Source organism: Sinocyclocheilus grahami, unplaced genomic scaffold (genome assembly GCF_001515645.1).
Source record: "Sinocyclocheilus grahami isolate Dianchi unplaced genomic scaffold, SAMN03320097.WGS_v1.1 scaffold1016.1, whole genome shotgun sequence".
NCBI classification, from domain to species: domain Eukaryota; kingdom Metazoa; phylum Chordata; class Actinopteri; order Cypriniformes; family Cyprinidae; genus Sinocyclocheilus; species Sinocyclocheilus grahami.
This window is the reverse complement of record NW_015506195.1, coordinates 333,902-355,454: the sequence shown is the minus strand read 5'-3', so window position 1 is coordinate 355,454 and position 21,553 is coordinate 333,902. Positions and strand designations below refer to the sequence as shown.

Sequence of the window (21,553 nt, the reverse complement as noted above, 5' to 3'; positions counted from 1 at the left end):
GCACTATAATTTTTTACGAAGTTAGTGCAAAAACACAGTCATGTTTGATTCTGATGGTATAAAAACATTTTCTCAGGGAAAACTAATCTCATCCTAATAGGGCTTTAATTAACTGAAGATATTCATTCTGAGACTGCAGTAACAGTCCTTTTTATATTATATTGTACATCTTTTATTGCAGTGTTTTCTGGGACCTTTACTGTGCTGCTCATGAGAGGAGAGAAACATGTGAGCATTCAAGTGAAGCTAAAGCTTTTCATGACTATGTGAGTATAAATATGTGTTCACTTGATAATCATGATTTTGTGCAGTAACCATGTTTTTATTGGCTGCTGAAAGCATGAAACCAGTTTTTAAAGACAAATTAAGGAGACATTAAACCCACTAATAAACCATTGAATACATTTTAGTGTTTTGTACAATAAACAAAACCAGTATGAAACCACTGACCTACAGAACAGCAGTTACAGCTAGTCTCTGCAGAAACCTTGCAGGATAATTGTGAGTGAGTGTACAGCTTATAGAAGGAGAGATAATGTGAGCAGGAGGGGAATGGAAAGAGGGAAGGATGATAAATTGGTGGTCTGTGCTAGAGGCATTAGCAATGATGTCATACATAGAGGGAGGAGGACACCTTGACCTATTCTGAGTATGAGAGAGAGAGAGAGAGGGAGAGGAAGCAATAGGAAAGCATATGGAGTGAGCAACAGAGTGTGATTAAATTAAAGGCTTGTCTACAAGAAATATTGACCCATTTGGATTAGGTCAAACTCAACATAATAGCCTCACAGTTCCTCAAAATCCTTGATTAAAACCCACGACTCCACTTACAAGTTAGGTACCTGTTTGTCTGCCACAAATTATATAGACCTCACGACCAGAATCACCAAGATTAAATGCTAACCAGCCACAGCTCATTACAGTAAAAACCTCTGCTTTCAGGTCATGCTTCAATCATGTGAAGTCCCACACTGATTCTCATTCATGCATGAAATGTTAAAGGCATGTCGTTAAATCAAAAAATACTTTAAAGCGATCTATGGTCGTGGCTACATTGTGTTTAGCAAATTCATTAAAGTATAAGCCATCAGTCATATTTCCAGAGGTATTTTCATCTTAATTAATCTATATGTTCATAAAGGTATATATAATTAAATATTAAAATATATTTAAATTTCTTCACTTAAAGGGATAGTTCACCCAAAAGTGAAAATTCTGTCAGCATTTACTTACCCTCAAGTTGTTTTCAAACCTGCATGAGTTTGTTTCAGCTGTTGAACACAAAAGAAGATCATTTAAAAAATGTTGGCAGCCAAACAGTTGATGGTATTGACTTCCATAGTATGGAAAAAATTACTACTGAAGTCAATGGCTAACTGGTTACCAACATTCTTCAAAATATCTTCTTTTTTGTTCAACAGAAGAAAGAACTCATACAGGTTTGGAACATTTTCATATACATTTTTTACAGTTCATTTTTTATTTATTCTTAATGTAATAACTCTTTTTTTTTTTATATTGTTTGTGTGTGGTCTCCTATATTTGTGTGCTTTTTAGCAAAGCAACAGTAATGATTACACCTAACGCATATTGTAATATTCTCACTTAAGATACAGTACATGTCCAAAATTAAAAGTAACTAAATCCTGAAGAATGATCTAGCAACTCACCCTACATTGATTTCCATTGCTTAACGGCCATTTTTAGCGTGAAAATATAGTCTGCTGTGCTGTAAGTATTCTTCAGATTATTCTCTCCTGCCTAAATGAGCACATTCTATTTCCTTGGCAGTCATAAACACACTCTATTTTTACCCACTCTCTCTCATTGTTTCCCCCCCAAAAAAACAGCAGACAATGACTGGTACTCTGCTGCCTTTCAGTGAAAATAATAATACATTTAAGGGTTTGGAATAGATGACACACAGTTTTATCATTACAGTAGATATAGTCAATCTTTTTTAAAAAGTTTTATTAAGAAATTTCTGTCATGGTTGCAAGTGCTTAATAGATGCTAATAGATTTAAGAATCAGAATCTTTTTATTTTGCTCTTTAAATCAATAAGTTTATATATTACTTTCTCATTATAAGCATTCATTTTAAATCATAGTACATTTTTACAACAGTTAGTGATGAGAGGTCAGACTGTTTACACCAGTATAGCTTAAATAATCCACAGTAAACTATTAAACTATGTTTTAATACTTTAATACATTCTGGTTAAATACTTTTATACAACATTTGTGACTAGTCACGCAATCTTAAAGCCTGGATAATGAATCATATCTAACAACATATAAAACAAATTCTCCCACCTGAAACTTTAATTTCACTGGAAACTGAACATACTAAAACTTAAATGTGAAATGTTATATTTTTATTTATATTATTGTTTTTTTATTTACCCATTGTATAGAAATGCACTATATGACAAAGTCACACTGATGTTGTCCTATTAAATATATGACGTAATTTGTTGGTATGTAGTTTGTAGCTAAAACTACAAGTAGTTTTATTAATCAGCACCATTTAATAAATCAGCAAATCCTGAGCATATTTTGTTCCAAATTCTTTACATGAACATCCTTCATATTCCCTATTGATGTTCTCCTGTCTGGCTTAGGGCTAGTCTCATCTGCGCTTTCATTTTCTTTGTGTTGACACAGAGTAGAACACAAACAGCAGCAAATTAAACATGAGAGAAAGAGGGGAAGCACGGCAGCATGAAATAGCTTATAATATTATGCAGCCTATTCAAGCATGTTAATGAAGATTTTCACCCCTGAATGGAGAGAGATATCTCACACAGTGTACCCTCATTCAGAGCTTGGATTATTGTTGCTGCACTGAATAATGTAGCCTACATGTGCTTTTTTGATCTTTGTTTGTCTGAAATGTTTATCTCTTGCCGGAAAACGTTGGGTGCTCCATATTTAGATTTTTACTTTAAAATGTGTAAATTACTATGATAACATCTCGGGTTATGACTGTAACCTTGGTACCCTGAAGGGAACGAGAAGCTGCTTCGAAACGCTGTGGGAACGCCTCTGTGTGACCGCAGTCTGAAGCACGTGTGAAATCAGTCCAATGGAATGGTGAGACGTCACGGGCGGGCTGACGTAGCGACCAGGCAGTTTAAAAGCACATCCAGTGTAAACAGCATCATCTTGTGATAGGTCAAAGTAAGCCGCTCACAGGGATGCAGGAAGTATGGCAGGGAGACACATCATCTCATTTCCTTCAGGGAACCAAGCTTACAGTTGTAACCCGAGATGTTCCCTCTCAGGGAACTCGAGCTGTGTTGGAACACTATGGGAGCGACAATACCCACTCCATCATGCTGACGAATCCCTGTCTAGTGTGAATCGTGGCGCACACATCTAAGACAGGAGAACGTGAGAGTCTGGTGTAGATGCCAGATCTAAGTTGTAAAATCTGACAAATGAGAGTGGACAGGACCAGCCCGCTGCATCACAAATGTCCTGCAGGAAAACCAATGAAAGAAAGGCTTTCGAAGCCGCCATACTTCTAGTCGAATGAGCCTTGACCCCCAAAAATGCCTTCACCATACCAGGTGCAAACTCTAGGCATGAAGGGGCCTGAAAAATCCCCCTTGGTAAAAATCGCGTTCCAGGCCCCCTCACCCTCATTGTCCTAACCTTCAAAAATCACATTTCAAATTGAAAAAAAAAAAAAACACTCTGATGTGACAAGCCACCACAGCCGAACCAAAAAATGTGGTTAAAAAACGGAGGTATGAATTGAACCATGGGCTAACGTATTGTCTCTCGGCTTCCAGGTCGCTACGTCACCCCGCATTTGTGAGGTCTCGCCATTCCATTGCACTAATTTCAAATGTGCTTCAGAACGCGGTCACGCAGAGGCATTCCTACAGCTTTCCAACACAGCTCGAGTTCTCTCAGAGGGAGCAAATGCATTGTTCTAATTAGATCCAACAAGCATGGTTCTCATATTTTTGAAGCATGTTAACACATTTTAGCTTGACAGAATGATGGGTAGCACTTCTTATGGACAATAATAATAATAATGTTATTTTTAAATAATATCGTGGCATTATTGGATGAAGTTCTGTAATAAAATAATAATAATATTTATGTATTTAATATCTATGTTTTCAAAATATGTTGAGAAATAATACACATTCCTGTAGTCTGATTAATGTTTTTATTATAATTATGGTACTGAATAACATTTATCCTAATAATTCCCCTAAAAATAACTTTTTGTTTATCATATGTCTCGTTGCCATTAATGATTTCACGTGTTTGGGCCAGTGTGAAAGATGATCGGCATGATGGGGGGAATCCTTTTAGCATTATTGTGAATGTAATCTCAATATGGTCTGATGCACAATCTGAGCCAGGGTACTTTTACACACAATTGAAATCATATGCACACACATTCTCAGAAGTTACTGTAATGTCTGGCTGGCCCTGTTCCAGAGGCCGAGAGGTGGATTCAGGGTGGAGTGTGTTAGCTGCTGGCAAGGGTGTTCATTGTGAGTTAACTGAAAACACTATTGTCCTGAAGTAACCCCACCCAAACACACACAGAAGCAAACACACACTGGTTAGTTAACGTCTGCCATCTGTAAAGCAGAGAATGTTTCCAGCAGAGAGAGACAGCAGGAGAGGAGATGTGGTGAGGATGACCTCATCACTGCATTAGATTAGACTGCAGATATAGTGGGAAAGGTTGTCTGGGGGTTAAAGGACTGCATCACTACCCAGGAGGCTTCTGGCTCCATCCTTAACACACAATCAGTGTTCTAAGTTGTCATTCTGAAGCTGATGTTGTGCTTTAACAGAACACATAAAAAATTAGTTTTAACTTATTTTAACTTAAGTGCAGCATTTTTAGAATGCTCCAAAAGATGCACAACAGTGAAATGTGCTGGCCTAGCGTGTTTACATAGAAAAACTAAAATTTTAGACACAAGGTTGCCAGTTGCTTTTTTTTTGCTCCACCAATAAAATAGTTCCAAAGCCACCAAGAATCAAACGTCGAGGCTCCGAGCAATTAGTAGCATTCCTGAATGAATAAGTGTTCAGCTGAGTGAAAGATTTAATGACTCGCACATAAACACAAGCTGTATGTTGGCATACCTTACTAAGATGTGATTTTATAGATAGTTTATACTTTTTATTATGTACATAAATGGACCAAGGTGAACATATTTAGACAAGGTTGTAAACCCTATTTTGTTTTCAGACAGTTTAATATAATTTTCAAAAAGTCTAGTATAAGTTACTGCCACTGGTAGATGGCAGTTGTCACAGTTGCTAGGTGACAGTCAGTGTTTTTGTTAAATAAATGACTCAATCAATGCATTTACATGCACCCTCTTAATGTGATTATAATGAGATTTTGGCAACATTGCGATTAAACTTTACATCATGAAAACGCAATACTTTGATCTAAATAATGTGATTAAGCGCATAATCGCAGCAAGCATAATCGTATTAACGATGGTGGAGAAGAGAACGTCACATTTATATCCAGTGGTATAGGTGTACGAACGGAAAACTCTTGTGAACTCATACGGAGACAAACACGTTCACACAGCTCCATGAATGATACCCGTACGCATGAGTCACTTGTCGCCACCTACGGGCATAAACAGGGTTTCCGTGGGTCCTTAAAAAGTCTTAAATTTAGTTGTATCAAATTTAAGGCCATAAAAAGTCTTACATTGTACAAGAAAATCTTAATTATGATTTCAGGAGGTCTTAAATTTGGGGACGAAAAGACCAGAATTGCGATATGGCTTAATGTGTCGATTCAACTTCAAAAGGGGATGATTTCATTAAATAAACGCTGCATGTTTCAAAGTCCGGTGCTGCGCTGCTTTGTTTACTGCCATTACCAGGAAAACAGTTCTATTTCTGCCGTTCCAAAAGTGCCTCCATCCTGCAATACTGGAGGCTGCAGTTTCAGCAGTACAATTGTGTTTATTAGTACATTAATCAATTTAAAATAATTTGAATACAAAAACTAGTTTACAACATCCAGCAGCACAATGAAATACAGAGTTCTGGCATGAAACTCTAGATGGCGCAGTCCGATAGGTCTATCTCAATCTGACCTGGCGACATCATTGTCACATGGCAGCTGATTGGTTCTCTCCTGTATCTGTAGCCAATGATCTCGCTGCTCAATATTAAAATACCTGGATTTTGTTTGCTGTAGCAGTTGGCACGCACTTCAGAAACCCTCCAGCTTCCCCAGCTCCACCAGTATAGATCTGCTACGGGGTGATACATGTATGCTATATGGGGGTTATTCATATGTATTATATGTGCAGCAGCAGTATTTCTTACATGCTTACAGCAGCATTTTGTGGATGTATTGGCAGTAACAAGTCTCTGTACTTGCTCTGCCGCAGCAGCAGCAGCATAGCAGATCTATTCCGCAAAGACAAAATAACATTGTCATGTACATTACCATGCCAATCCCTCCGAGAGTTGTCATGACAGAACTGTTTTGCACAGCTAAATAAGCTAAATGGATTGCTGATATCGCCTCACACACTCAAGTTAACGCCAGTTCTTACATCAAAAATAAGATGGAAAGATAAAAAAAAATGTATAATTTCCATTGATCTAGTCTTTGCATCTGTTTGTTTGATGTTTGAATCAGGTCTCCTCTGTTGGAATAGAATTAGCTAGATGGCGCTGTCACAAAAAAATAGGGTCCTCGTAGAAATGCGGTCCTAACTGTGGTCCTGAAACTGCAGACTCCGGTATTGCAGGAACACAATATTGGGGTTGTTTTTGTTCAGACCAATGTGGAAAATCGACCCATGTTTTTACTCTGCAAACACGCAGTGCTGTAAATATGAACTGGTGGATCGATAAGAAGATAATGCATTATACAGATCTAAACAGTAAAATGTATTTATATGTTGTAGCGAATCAGCTCATGGGGAAATATGAATAATTAACCATAACTAGTTATAATTAACTATTCATATTTTAGATCCACTGTAGATATTTAGCTGACCACTCAGGGTCAACCGTCTTGTCAATTCTAAGAACGTTAATTTCCTGGTTAAAGGAAATAACTTTCTTACTGTACAATTCTATAAGTTTGTAACATAAATCTGCATGATTATTGACTCCGGTTATGAGCAAACAATGAACACGTCAAGTGTGATACAAGTAAGGTTTTATTAACTACATAAACACTTAAACTAGTCCAACATACTACATAAACACATTAAGCCAGTCTAACATACACATACACACACACACACACACAAACAGTTGGTATAGGAAAGGTTATTTAATTAATATAATATTGATAATAATTGTTTAAATATAATAATTAATACTTTTGACTCATCCATTTTATTAAAAATAGTTTAAAGGCTGAAATGTGAAGTGTATCATTTTATAAAACTTTTTGATTTTGTGAAAACTTTTATCTGAACTGTAAATCATACTCTTTAGTCTGTTACTATAGACACTGCCCTACCCCCGCTCATATGGTATTAATTTTATTTGTGCAAGTCTTTAAAAAGTCTTAAATTTTAGCTTAAAAATCCTGCAGAAACCCTGATAAAGAAAGAGAAGCTGAAATATCCCCACCACAAATCACAACAGATTCACATCCTGTCAGTAAAGTCCCGCATTCTATTTAGGACTATATATGATAGAAAGTACATTACTTTCTACCTATATAAATCCACATAATAATTTTTTGTTTTGTTTTATAAAACTTTTCTGCATTTCTATTTGGTATGCACAGGAAGTGTCAAATGGCATGACGGGATGAATAGATGTGGGGAGCAAGGGAGAGATTAATAGAGAAGGGCAGAGTCTTCCTTCCTGTCTGAATCACTGGTATATTTCCTGTTGTTATATTGGTCTGTCTGTGTTCTCGGCTGGCTTTAAAGTCTAATCTTACCATCCTATACACATGGCTCAGCTTCAACTGTCACTATTTCTGTTGTCTCTCAGTGGAGCTTATGTAACAAGTCACATGTGAGATGTGAGAATGAATGCAAAATAGGTCAGTCAAAATATTTGATTAAATGTGATTTCCTTAGTTATAAATGGTGCTTGTATTTTGGATGAATTTCTGTGTGTGAATTTGATGTTTTTGTATTTCAATAGATGAATATCTCAATCTCTCTCAAGTTAACTTTGGATTGTTTGGTTAGTTACATGTACTGCACTCTTTGTGTGCAAAGGCAAATAAGAAGTGTTAAGAGTGCTGTAGCGCTAACCCTCGCTCAGGGACCTTTATTATGAAAGAGCATAGTGCACATGAGCTGGTAAGCGGAGCGATTCAGCACAAGGAAAACAGCATATTGCATCAGCCGATAACATATGGCTGATGCGTTCTGATGCGTTGAAGCAAAAATATTATATCACGATTTTTTTTTTCAGGAAAATCACGATTCACGATTCTTTGTCATGTTGGTTTTACTATTTTCCAAGTTGTCTGAGCAGTACATCCAAACTAATTTCCCTATTTTAAAAACAAAGCCTTACACGGTAACAAAATATAAAATAAAAAAGAATGGCAGCTATTTAGGCAAAAGTGGGCAAAGATAAAAAAAAAAAAGTTTTAATAATTTTATCTGTTATCATTTACTCACTCTCAAGTTGTTTTAAACCTGAATAAGTTTCTTTCTTATGTTGAACATAAAAGTTATTTTGAAGAATGTGGACCCCAGTGACTTCCATAGTATTTTTTTTTCCTATTATCAAAGTCATGGGGACCAGCAACTATTTGGTTACCCACATTCTACAAAATGTCTTATTTTGTGTTCAGCACAAGAAATAAATTAATACAGGTTTGGTACAACATTAGAATGAGTAAATAACAACAGAATTTTAATTTTGGGTGAACTATCTGTTTAATGACAATTGGCAGCATGTTTAGTACTATCAGTCTGCTGTCACTTTAAGACCTGCACGCATCTAATATACAGGCATGCATCTGTTTTTCTCTCAACTGTTTACTTTAGACGTAACCAACTGTGTTAATATGTAAACACTGTGTGTTTTTGACAGTATTAGCGCAATCAGACATGAAAAATAACTTACTTTTTAGTGTACGCACGCTTCAGATGTACAGTATGTGCTCAGAAAAAGCGCCTGTCAGAACAGCACGCAAATGAAATGTTAAATCTGTAAGGCAAGCACATGCAAGTAAGGTACTTTTGTGATTGTGAAGTGCAGTGTCCTGTGAGTGTAACTACCGCTGAGTTAACATTTGATGTGAATGTATGTCACATTGTAAAGTATATTGAGATGGAGGCGCCAGAACTGCAACAGATAGAATGTGCACTGTAGCACAATACCACAATATTTCTTCAAAAGCAGAACGTGGAGACATTTTAATTGTCCACAATCAAAAATCGTGATATCACACACCCCTTGTCCGTTATATGCATGGGTCCTGGAGACGAGTAGTATTGCTGTTACTATAGGGAAGAACCTATAATTTGTATGTTAATGCTGTTAATAATATGTAAAAGTGCAAATATGGTGATGTGTTACAGTGATTGCTGTTGTTAGAGCACTGCTCTTTGTCAGTTACAGGAAAACCACACAACTATACCTGCAAAATTCCTATGTTACACTCTCATCTGACCAAGAATCATGGTCCAGCTCCTCCATCAGTTATTGCTTGCTCGCTCACAGCCATCTTAAGGGTTCAGACCAACGGCTGTTCGTACCCATCATACTTCCCTTGATTCTACTTCAGGAGGCCCAATTTATTCTCTATCGCTCATAATTGCACATTACTGTAGGCTACTTGAAAATTACTGGGCATTGCAGTATATGTTTATTAGGCGCATGTTAATGGTTGGCTTTCCCCTTTGATGCTTATATGAACTTGTTTGCCATAATAAATCAGTTCAAGTGAATTACTTTCCCCTCTGTCATGTTCTGGCCGACACACCTGGTTTGCTGCTATACCCATCTGAAACTAGCCCTTACTGTCTTCCTTCTCTACACTTTGGTTTATGTTCCATTGTGAATTCCAGTTTTCCTTTATCTCATTCATCCCCCATGTATGTTTTTTACAACCTGGATCTAATGTTTTCTGTTTCTCTCATTTGATCCGAGTAGATTTATTTCTCTCTCTGAGTGTGAGCAATAGGGATGTTGTCCTGATACAGCTGATGAGAAAGTCTAGATGAGGGGACTTGCCATTCTACCCACGTTTCTCTAATGAGTAGAGAAATTAGTCTCTCTACCCAGCCAGCCACTGGAGGAATCTCTCTCTCTCTATCTCTCTCTCTCTCTCTCTCTCACACACACATACACACACACACTGCTTCCTTACTGCAGACAGAAGGAGCAAATCTAATAAATATGGAAATGTATGAACTTAGAGACAGAGAGAGCTGCTGCAGGCTTAAATCTTAAGAATCTGGAACATATTGGCTATCAGTGTTGGGTAGGTTACTCAAAAAAACTAATTGATTACAAATTACTGATTACTAGTTGAAAATTGTAATTTGATTTGATTACTGCATGTAAAAAGTAATCAGATTAGTAATTACTTTACTTTCAAGTTACTTTGAAAATCAAACCTAAAAAAACACTTCAAAGTAAATTTTTTTTTAGTTCTTTCAGTAATTTAATATTGACTGAAACACATTACAAAGGTATGAAAACAGCAACTTGACTTAAATATTTAATCCATTTCTAAAACTTAACATTCTTAGTATAAACCTGCCTAACAATGGCAGTGATTGACAAAATACAGTGTTTTATATACAACATTGCTTGCTGAGTGTAGGGTATAGGCTATGTGTATGCTGGCTTAACTGTTTAACTGTGTGAGCATTAAAAAAAATTAAATTGAAAAGGGTTCTGATAACATTTGAAAACAGTATTGATGAACATTCAATGCATATTTGAATGCTAAAAATGAATCTTGCTTCTTTGTTTATGGAGGTGATGTGGGCGTTTACAGGCTTGCGCGTCTCAGATAATGAGCTCAGACGGGAAAGACTGGACCTCGTGTTGGTTTCATATGGATTACTTCAGAGAATATTTGTTTTAGATAAGACTTATTTCATTTAAAAGTAGACACTTCAAAATTTCCATAGATAGGTTTCTCACATCTGTGTGTGAAGTATTCATTGAGTTTTGGTTCATTTTAGTGACACGTTTCAGAAAGAAGTTCGCGGAGACTGAGACAGCTGAAAGCGCACCCTGTTTGTTTTCTTTATTTTACAAAGCACAATCTTTTGTTGATATTGTGAGTGTACACAATTAAAAGTAGACCACAGATTCAAATGATGTATTACACTTATATGTGCGATCAAAAATGGCGGAGCATTTTAAGTTCTTTTCACTGTTATCAGGAAAAAATGCAAGTGATCACACCAGAGCCTCTGTCGACCCCGCGCAAAACGTGATTTTAAAAGGCATATCAATATATTTTTTTCTTATCACTACATTTGTAACGTAAGTAATGTAATTATATAGACTTCAGTAACTGTAATCAAATTAAATTAAACTGTAAAAATTAAAATTTAATGCGTTACATTACGTTACTAGAAAAAGTAATTAGATTACAGTAACGCATTATACCCAACTCTGTTGGCTATGTACTGTATATAGTACAGCTGTTTCTTTACAAAGTAAGAAAAGATACATTAAAAAATGTAATTTAAAATAATTTTCTTTGCGCTTGAATATGCTGGCGCAGTGTCTGACTCTGTCCCTAAAATGTTGACTGTGTGAATCATAATTTTCCCTCGATTTTTTACTTTTCTTTTGGTTTTTGGGATGAAATACATAATGATTGGTCGGCCATTATTAACTACTTGGGTACATGGCACTTGGTGTGGTCTAGTATGGTCAGGTAACTGATGTGAGTGTATGTATGGGCAAACAGGGGAAAACAGTTGCTTCTCTTCCATTTCCAATGAGTAGAAAGCCTAAACCCCCAGAGAAACTGTAGTACATCAACACTAGTGCTGTTAATTATTCAGTGGACAAAATGTGTTTGCCAGAAGGTGCAACTTCTCGGTGTCTATGTCTTCCCACTGCTTCATATTTCATCTCATTGTTCAAGCTTTAGATTTGTGTGTTTGTGTGCGCATGTTATTGCTAGAGCAGGTGATATCAGACATGGGGTGAAGCTGTTACATCTATGTACTGATGGCTGTTTAATGACCTCCCTCTCCGTAGTCACCTCTGCTGCAAATATAAGTGTCTTTTAGAAATACATTATGCTATTCATGCTTAATGTGTTCACAGTGTGCCTGTGCTTATCGTGCAATGACTTTTGCATGTGACTTTGCAGGGTACAGTCATTTGTCTGGCCATAAAAAAGAGCAGCAATTTTTATACAGTGCTGATTTTGAAAGTCATTTCTGCTGCTGGTTTATTACTTTAAAATGTCCATTCATTTTCAGGTTATTTATAACATACATGTTTTTATCAAAGCGATATGTAGCGTGATATGTAACATCTGACTCCTCTTTCACAATCTTCCTGTGTCCTTTATGTTGTTTTTCTTAGAGGCTATATAAGGATATTTCATCTGAATTTTGTGTATGTGTGTGTGTCCTGTAGAGTGCAGCAGCGACACAAAGTCCGGTGATTGGAAGTCCTCCTGGAGATGGTATGCCTTTGCCCCCGGGATTTTTTCAGGTACACACATATTAGACGTATTGCATTGAGACATTGGGCTTTGTTCACACATCTCACTAATCTAATTTGATAAACATCAGAATTTCAGATTTTTATTTTATTGGATTAGAATTTTTTTGAGTTGTCATTGAATGACAGTGCTTTTTTATGTCTGAAACATAACAAAAGAGTGGCATGGAAACAATAAATTCAGATAATGTCAGTGTGAAATGAGAAATTATTTTCTACCTCTGTGATTGACAGTTGAACCGAGACAGTGCTGAGTCAGGATAGATTATGAATGCAATTAAAGAGCAATTAAATATTTATTCAGACATTATGTGTGGATGTCTGAAACAGCAGATTATGCAAGGATTTCCATACTTTATTTTTTTAATTGGAAAGAAAAGATGTGTGTCTTTTCAATTATTTGTTTAATTATCTGTTATAATGTGTGTTTTTTAAGGAGGATTTCAAATGCATAAATGCTGCTGTGTGTACATCAGTGATAATGCACCAGGACATACATCGATTAACTGTCAGCAGGCAGTCTGAGAGCTGCTGTCCTGCCTGATGTGTATTGACAATCGCTCATTGATAGTCTTAAACTCAGATTCCCAAAGAATCCAGCCAGCTCTAACAATCCTTTCTTAAGTTCTCCTCTAACTCATGCAGTTTGATCTGGTTCCCTTTCATGGGAACTTCGAACTGCATCCTCTAGGGGTCGCTATGGGGAACGCCTCGTCGTGACCCGTGTCTGAAGCATACATTGGGGTGAAAAAGTGACGTCGCAAAATATCTCAATGAGCGTTATTTTTCTGGCCATAAACCCTCCAGCTCATGTGAGCCTTCCTTTCTTCCTGTTTTTTCATATAAAGATTGAGAAGGAATGGAAGAGGCCGTTTTCTTTACGCCATCGATTCCATCGATTCCAGCATACAAGTTATGCCAACATTGATGCGATGTGCAAAGGCGGTTATGAGAAGATGCCCCTATAGAGAGACGCTAGCCAGCTATCTCTCTATGGGTGAGACGTCCTCTAAGACTCCCCTCCTTGACATCTCGCTCGGATGCCAGGGCATACGCAACAGCAGCTGGTCGGGCTGTCGCTTCATTGCACACGATGGTGATGCTTCAAGCATATCAGGCTGACCGGCTGAAGGACCGGGATAGAAGTCCAGGTCTGAGCCCGAAACCAGCTCGCTGAGATATCTGCTTTGAACTTCACAAATATATCATGGTTCACCATACATCTGTTGAAATACAGCACTTTCCTTTATATTGAAGTCAATGTGAATTGCTGTTTGCAACCCATTTAACATCCATTGTTTGATGTATTTACCAGTAAAACATTATAGTTATTCATTGGGATTTGATTTGATGATGGAAAGTTGGCATTACTTATTACTTATTATTTCAGATACATGTATTTAAAATACGTATTTGAAATACAAAATACTTTTTTGTATTTTAAAGCCTTCTAAATCTAATGTAATTTGAATTTAAGTACATTTTTCAGTATTTTGTATTTGTATTTAAATAAATTTTTCCACACTGTATTTTGTATTTGTATTTTTAAATACATTTTCATGTACAGTATTTGTGCCCATCTCTGCTTACCAGAAATGTGGACCTTATAAAGCAGTGGACCTCATAAAGCAGTTGTCAAATATTAAAAGTTTTGCTACTTCCATAGTACCTCACTCTTTGTCAATGTTAAAACTGAAACGTTATGCTATAATTCACACTCTGCTGCTGTGAAGTTAACTCGGCTTACTTTGATCTGATCATTTTGACATTGACCAGCGCTGTTAGACCGCAGAGGCAGACCAGCCTAAAGATGTCAATTTTAAATATTTTTGTCATCCTAACAACAAACAGAGTGCTGCGTAAAGGAGTGCAGCAGAGCAGTGCAATAATCAATTCAAGCACTGGGGTGGACAATTTGGGCATTTCTATATATTGGAGGCACTTGTTCCCCTCAATGTATATGGTGGTTTATGTCCCTGCATTCAAATAAGACCAAGAATATGCATTTAAAAAGCAAATAGGGTCATTTTTTGATTTCATGGTGACTTTGAGGAAAGAGATTCTGTACAGTCACTCAAAAGACTACTGGAAATTGTATTACTGTTTTTACATTGAGTGATTAATGAACGCCACATATATTGAAAATAAAGTTTAACCCAGATTATTTGACTTCAGCATTGAAGTTAAACATCTAATCTGAGACTGAATTGCAAATTTAAAAAACAAATGCAGTGTTGCCATCTGGTGGTGTGATTTATGGTAGCACTCAGTTGCTCTGGTTTGCCTGCTGGGTGAAACATGAAAATTGCTGTGATATGGATTGAACTGATTAATCGTTCTCTGTTCTTGTGTTTCCTCAGCAATTTATGTCTCCTCGATACCCAGGTGGGCCCAGAGGTTCTCTCAGAATACCCAATCAGGTATTTTTACTCATATATTCTGCTTTCAGGATCTAAAGTTTTCTTTCAGTGCATGATAATAGCTGATACTTCAATCTGGTTTGTTTTGAACAGGCTTTGGGGCCTGGGAACCAGACGCTCCTACCCAGTGGGATGGATCCTACAAGGCAGCCAGGTATTTAAAATACAAACAACTCTGTAAATATGGCAATACTTGCTATATGACCAAGTCCACACAGACACTTCTACAACTAACCACCACCTGCCCTTTGTGTGTTTCTTTATGAAATACTTTGGATAATTTTATTATTAAGTTTTCATCCAACAAAATTGACAGATATCCTCCCAAATTTTTTGAAATTGTGAAAAGAAAGTGTGTAGATTCTGCAAACAGCCATAATAATACATCAAATTATGAATACATCACTCTGGTCTAAACCGCCCCGCTCCAAGCGGGACTCGAACCCTGGTCACCGGCGTAGGAGGTGAAAAAGCTAACATGGACGCTAAAAACCACAGCCTCTAGCGTCAGTAACTAGTGCTCCTCTTGAGATCAGGGGAGTGAGGTTTACCTGCACAGTTCTTACCAGCTGGCCTCAGTTACATTTGCTTCCTTTTCCCATTTGTAAGGCCATCCCAACATGAGTGGGCCCATGCAGCGGATGACCCCTCGAGGAATGGTTCCTATTGGACCACAGGTGAGTTATCCATGGATAATTAGGTAAAGTTGTATAAGCATGTTACAGTGTTCACAAACTTTACTGTAATGTGTTATTGGGTATAATTGGTGTTCCAGAACTATGGTGGTGGGATGAGACCTCCCCTAAATGCCCTAGTGGGACCCGGGATGCCTGGGATTAACATGTAATTGTATTCTTCTTTCATGTTTTCATTTTTGGGTGGACTATCCCTTTAAGTCAGAATCCCTATTGTACTACTGTATAAATTGTAAAACACTGTATATTTGTATACTGTTGTGTAAAGGGGTCCTGCAGGAGGAAGACCATGGCCAAATCCTCCAAATAACATTTCGGTTAGTTCTCAACATGGCTTGTGATAACTGATCAAAAGTCTTATATCCTAAACAATATAAATGCCAGTACTTTCTCCCCGCAGATCACTTATTCATCTGCATCTCCAGGCAGTTATTCGGTAGGTAATGTAATGGTGTCTAAGGTTTTTTTTTTTGTCATTACCTTGTCTGAGGTAACATTGGGTAACATACTCTGGTCATTTGAATAAGCAGAATCAGTGTGTTTGCAGGGTCCCCCAGCAGGAGGTGGCCCTCCAGGTACATCCATCATGCCCAGTCCCACAGGTAACAGATCCTGGATCAGTCAGCACAATACTAACTACTTCAAATCCACTGAAGGCCTGTAGACATTTTAAGGCATCATAGGAAAACAAAGACTGCTCTGAAAAGCCTTCTAACATACAGTATGTCGATTAGATCAAATTCTAAAAAGGCAGCATCACATTCTTCTTGAATGAGGCAAGGTTATAAATAGACTAATATTTAATTCAGTACTTTTTATCAGTATTTCGATATACTTCATATATTTAAAATATGGATAAAAAAATTTAATTGAACCCAGTATCTGTGTGCTGTATGGAGTGAGACACAATTCATTCTTTACCCATACCAAGTCATTTATTTTGACTTTAGCTAAAAATGAACAACTAATGTGTGATGTACAATATTGATTTAGAGTCAAACAACTCGAGTGACAACATGTACAGCTTGATCAGCTCAGTCCCTCCAAATGGAAACAGACCAAATGTGAGTCTTGGCGATTTTTAAGTAAGAACATATAGAGTATATTTGTTTTTTCTTACGGTATTTTTCCTTTCAGTTTCCATTGGGTTCAGGTCCTGATGGCCCAATAGGCAGCATGGCAAGCATGGAGCCTCATCATATGAATGGTTCATTAGGTAAGACAGATTTAACCGACAACACAATGGCAAACATATATATTCCATCCATTTGCACATTCTCACCTTTACTACTTTTTATTGAATACTCTGAAGTCTTTTCCTTTTCCCTCCATTCAACAGCAGGATCTGGTGACATTGAAAGCCTCCCAAAGGTTCGGGACATTTCCATACCCCTTTGACAGACATTTAAACAGTTACGGCCATTTCTCTGAAATTCATTTGTGGTTTCTGTCCTTAAACTCAATTTTCACTTTCATCAGAGCTCACCAGTAAACCTCAGCATGAATAATCAGCCTGGCACACCAAGAGATGATGGAGAAATGAGTGGCAACTTCCTCAACCCATTTCAGAGTGAAAGCGTATGTATGCAGAAAGCCTTTTCTACAGGATAATTTGTGTTAAATACGGCAAAATGTATTTTAAACTACCTTCCTGTCTTGCAGTATTCTCCAAACATTACAATGAGCGTGTGAGAGGACAGCACAGGAGTTAAGTTTTCACAGTGTTCAGCAAAAAAAACTGAATCTTCTCCCAACCAAGGTTTTCTATTCATTTTGTCTTTGGTGAACTATTGTGAATATCAGTGATGTCATCCTACACCAAATCTGAATAAACTTAAGCAAGCCATGAAAAGAAGCTGAAGACACCTAGAAGAAGCCATTTTTTGTCATTCCATGGTTAATATGTCTCCTGTTTGGATTCACACAGGGCTCAATCCATTTTTGAATTCTTGAAACTTTCCACAAGTTTTTCTATGTACCTTTCTTATGTAAAAGCTTTTTTTTCCCCTGTCCTATACCGAGGGAAGCCCTCTGTATCCCATACAGCAGTTCCTTCAATGATTTCCTCCACTTTTAGATGCAGCATAAATCACACAATTACACCGTTATGATTGAACTGCAGAAAAAATATTTTTGTTGTTGAGTGAACTAAACTTGATATTTCAAGGCCTTCGTTAAATGCATTATTTTCAAATTTAAACGAGGATTTGATCAGACGACGATTACTGACAAAAGCACCCTTTATCAAATACATTGTTTAAGCAAACCAAAGGTTGGATTAATTTCAGTTGTGCTTTGAAATAAGACAAATGTACAGTATATCCCTAAATGTAATGGATTAACCTGAAATTTTTAGGACTGACCTCAACATTTCTTGTCACGTTGGATTTGTTCTTGTAAATACAGCTATCTGTGAAGAATTTGGATATGCTGATATAAAAATCATTTTCACCATTTGTAGTTGTTTTTGTGTATGTAACCTTTCTTGGGGAAAAAAAGCACAAGCCACCGTCAATTAGTCCCTGCTGGTACATTCTTGCTGGGTAGGTAGTCAACTAATATTATTGCTAGATATGAAATTTGATCAGGTCTCTGGTTAAATGACAAACCAATATATATATGAAGAGTTCCAATGCAATAGCCTCTAAAAGCCATCTTGGTCAAAAATGAGATAACAATACTAAATTAATGCTCTCCACATATAGTATATGTTCATCAAGTACTTTCACTTCAAATGTGCTAAATCCCAGCCTTAACCCATTCAGAAGTACCAGTACTTACATAGAAACCTATAGATAGTAGCCAGAAAGAAATGCAAATTTTAAAGAAAAATGTCAGACGTGCTTAGAGGCTTTTGCATCTGAACATATATATATATATATATATGAAGAGTTCAGATGCAAAAGCCTCTAAGTGCCATCTGAAATTTTCGTCTAAAATGAGCATTTTTTCTCAGGCTGCTATATTTAGGTTCAGTCATTTTACTCTAATGGCAATGTATAGGTCCTTTTCTATGCAATTTAAGTGAAATAAATGAACGTAAATATAGAAGCCTGATAAAACTGCTCATTTTAGAATAAAATTTTAGAAGGCATTTAGAGGCTTTTGCATCTGAACTCTTCATATATATATATATATATATATATATATATATATATATATATACAGGGCCTAAAATTAACACTCTCCAAGCACCAAATGCGAGTAAAAATCAGCATTGGCGAGTCCATGTAACAGTGTCAGTCGCCAGTTGGCAGGTACAACTTTTACGAATTATAACAATGCAATGAAGTGAAAACAACAGACACAGTTTTTAAAGAGATTCGCTGTTTCTGACATAAGCAAATAAAAAAATATTTTCCGAAGACCAGATCACCGTGATTAGCTGTTCTGTCATAAGCGACAAGAGCGAATCGAATAATAGGATACAAACGGACTGATAAGGTCAGAGCTGATGGCCAGCTTGCCCCTAGACACGGTTCTAATAACTTTTACCTGAGAAGATTTTGCTGCTTCATTTTGGAAGATTAACTTTTCCCTTCTTTATTCTTCATAACCCGAGAATGCGGCGACACATGCCTGGGGTTACGCCACCTAAACGGTGCAGTTAAGTATAGTTTGAAAGGCTGCGCGTTCGGATGTACACATACGCTGAGCCGCTTCAGACAGCTCACCAGTAGCGATTCAACGCACAAAAACACACACAATTATGTCAAAATGCGCCTTGTAAACGGAGTCTTAAATGGGTCATAGGATGCCCATTTTCCACAAGTTGATATGATTCTTTAGGGTCTTAATGAAAAGTCTGTAACATAAGTTTGGTTACAATTTCTCAATCTTTTTTTATCCTGTCAAAAAAGCTCTTTTCAGATCAAGCCGTTTATGTAGCATTTTCCTTTAAATGTTAATGAGCTCTGCTGACCCCACCCCTCTCTTCCGAGCCGCTCTCAGAGACTATTTACTTTAGCTGCATTCATTGTGAAACGTGCTAATTAGCACATTATTAGGAAAGGCTATTTGCAAAGATTCATTACAAAACATTATACTCACTTCTTCTGTAGATGAGTCTGGATCATGAATGATTCGCGCTGTAGCATTTGGACCAATCAGACACACAACTTTTTGTTATATTTAACAAATAATATCGAACTCCCCATCACCTAACCAAATGGCCAATTACGAGGGTCTATGGACCCTTCCCCTGAAATGCACCTAACACCTCAGAAAAGCAGAACAGGCCTCTGGTTCCATGGTAACCAATGCTGATATCACTGGTTTTATGGCCTAAAAGGAATGCAGGGGATAAACTCCCTCATTTTCCTCATAAGAAAGGCACAAATGCACAGGAGAAACTGACTTTTCTACTAATTAATTCATAGGAAAACCTTCTTTGAATGAACACCCATTTTCTTCAGGCCATTGTGTATATTATTGCTGTGTTGTATTTAATCTGTTGTATTATAGACTATTTTTATCCGTGCTTACGATAAACCACACATTCATATAAGTAACTATTTCATGTCTAGTATCTATGAATTCGCCTTCCTATGATCGAAACAAGTGTGTATATTATATGCTGATACCTATGCAACATATTGATGTTCTAAGAATCGGTACTAATTTGTGCCTCAACACTCCAGCGAATTACATATGCAAAATACCATGCTTACAGACAAAGACTCATAAAAATCCTCAGTATTTCCAACCTCCCGCTTGGGATTTCAGCCTTCGTTATGGTTAATTATTCATATTTCCCCATGAGCTGATTCGCTACAGCGCGAACATAGATGCATATATGTAGATCGGGGGAGCATTCCCTTCAAAAACAAATGCAATCCACTGCATCTTCAGCGGCTCAGATGTCGGGAGTAAATGACGACTGCTATGTTCATTATTACATCCAACAACAGAACACCTCAATCGCTTAGGAGTCATTCTTGTCTACAACTGCTCCAGCGGTGAAACAATGGCGGACTGATGACAGCTCACTCAGGGCGGGTCTAAGGTAAGACACCAGTCCAGTCTGCTGAAACGCTACTGTCAATCAAACTATCGTGGGAGGGGCCAGTCTGTGTGACGTGACACAGACAGGTATCTGAGATCAGCTCGATTTGAGAAAAGGGAAAACATTAAAGGAGATTTAAAAAAAACCACTGGGTGGATTTTTATCATTATAGGGTGGTTGTGTACACACACTACTAACACACATTTCAGTTCAAACAACTTGTAAAAGTGCATGTAGCATCCTATGACCCCTTTGAATGAGTTATAAATGACCATAATGAGTTGGGAGAAAACGTCTCATGTTACATATGTAACCATGGTTCCCTGAGTAGGGAACGAGACACTGCGTTCTCTAGGGGTCGCTATGGGGAACGCCTCGTCGTGACCCGTGTCTGAAGCATACATTGAAAAAACACCAACTTGTTGGCCGGCGACAGCCATGATGTCACTACCGGTGCGACTACAGTATAAATAGGCGCCGGGAGCACACGTCATTCACTTCTTCGTTTGAAGCTTGCGTCCGCAGCATGGCAAGAAACCTAGAGGACGCAGTGTCTCGTTCCCTACTCAGGGAACCATGGTTACATAAGTAAACTGAGACGTTCCCCTTCATGGGAACTTCGAACTGCCTCCGGTATACCCACGCCGCCATGCTGAGGGGAGTGCAAGAAGGAACCATGGCGAGTACTAAGTACCAACTCTACCATATTGCTATGGGAGTCGCCCCTGGGACGTTAGACGGCTGTCAGTGACGTTATTCCCTAGGGCCCAT

At 37.5% G+C, this 21,553-nt stretch overlaps 1 protein-coding gene across 2 annotated transcripts in view; it reads left to right on the top strand.

Annotated features, from left to right (window-relative positions):
• Positions 1-18,223, top strand: part of LOC107565675 (single-stranded DNA-binding protein 2-like) — a 29,015-nt gene extending 10,792 nt beyond the window's left edge. The window contains exons 4-17 of one of the 2 annotated variants that reach the window (XM_016250935.1): positions 182-266; positions 12,576-12,653; positions 15,023-15,082; positions 15,176-15,236; positions 15,692-15,759; positions 15,858-15,925; positions 16,046-16,094; positions 16,178-16,213; positions 16,325-16,379; positions 16,771-16,841; positions 16,915-16,984; positions 17,117-17,148; positions 17,257-17,355; positions 17,440-18,223. In XM_016250935.1, coding sequence (XP_016106421.1) covers positions 182-266; positions 12,576-12,653; positions 15,023-15,082; positions 15,176-15,236; positions 15,692-15,759; positions 15,858-15,925; positions 16,046-16,094; positions 16,178-16,213; positions 16,325-16,379; positions 16,771-16,841; positions 16,915-16,984; positions 17,117-17,148; positions 17,257-17,355; positions 17,440-17,469 — 862 coding nt within the window. In that variant the 3' untranslated portion in view covers positions 17,470-18,223. Of the gene's footprint in view, positions 1-181; positions 267-12,575; positions 12,654-15,022; positions 15,083-15,175; positions 15,237-15,691; positions 15,760-15,857; positions 15,926-16,045; positions 16,095-16,177; positions 16,214-16,324; positions 16,380-16,770; positions 16,842-16,914; positions 16,994-17,116; positions 17,149-17,256; positions 17,356-17,439 lie in introns of both variants that reach the window. The other variant, XM_016250934.1, reaches the window with a different exon arrangement.
• The last annotated feature ends 3,330 nt before the right edge of the window (positions 18,224-21,553 follow it).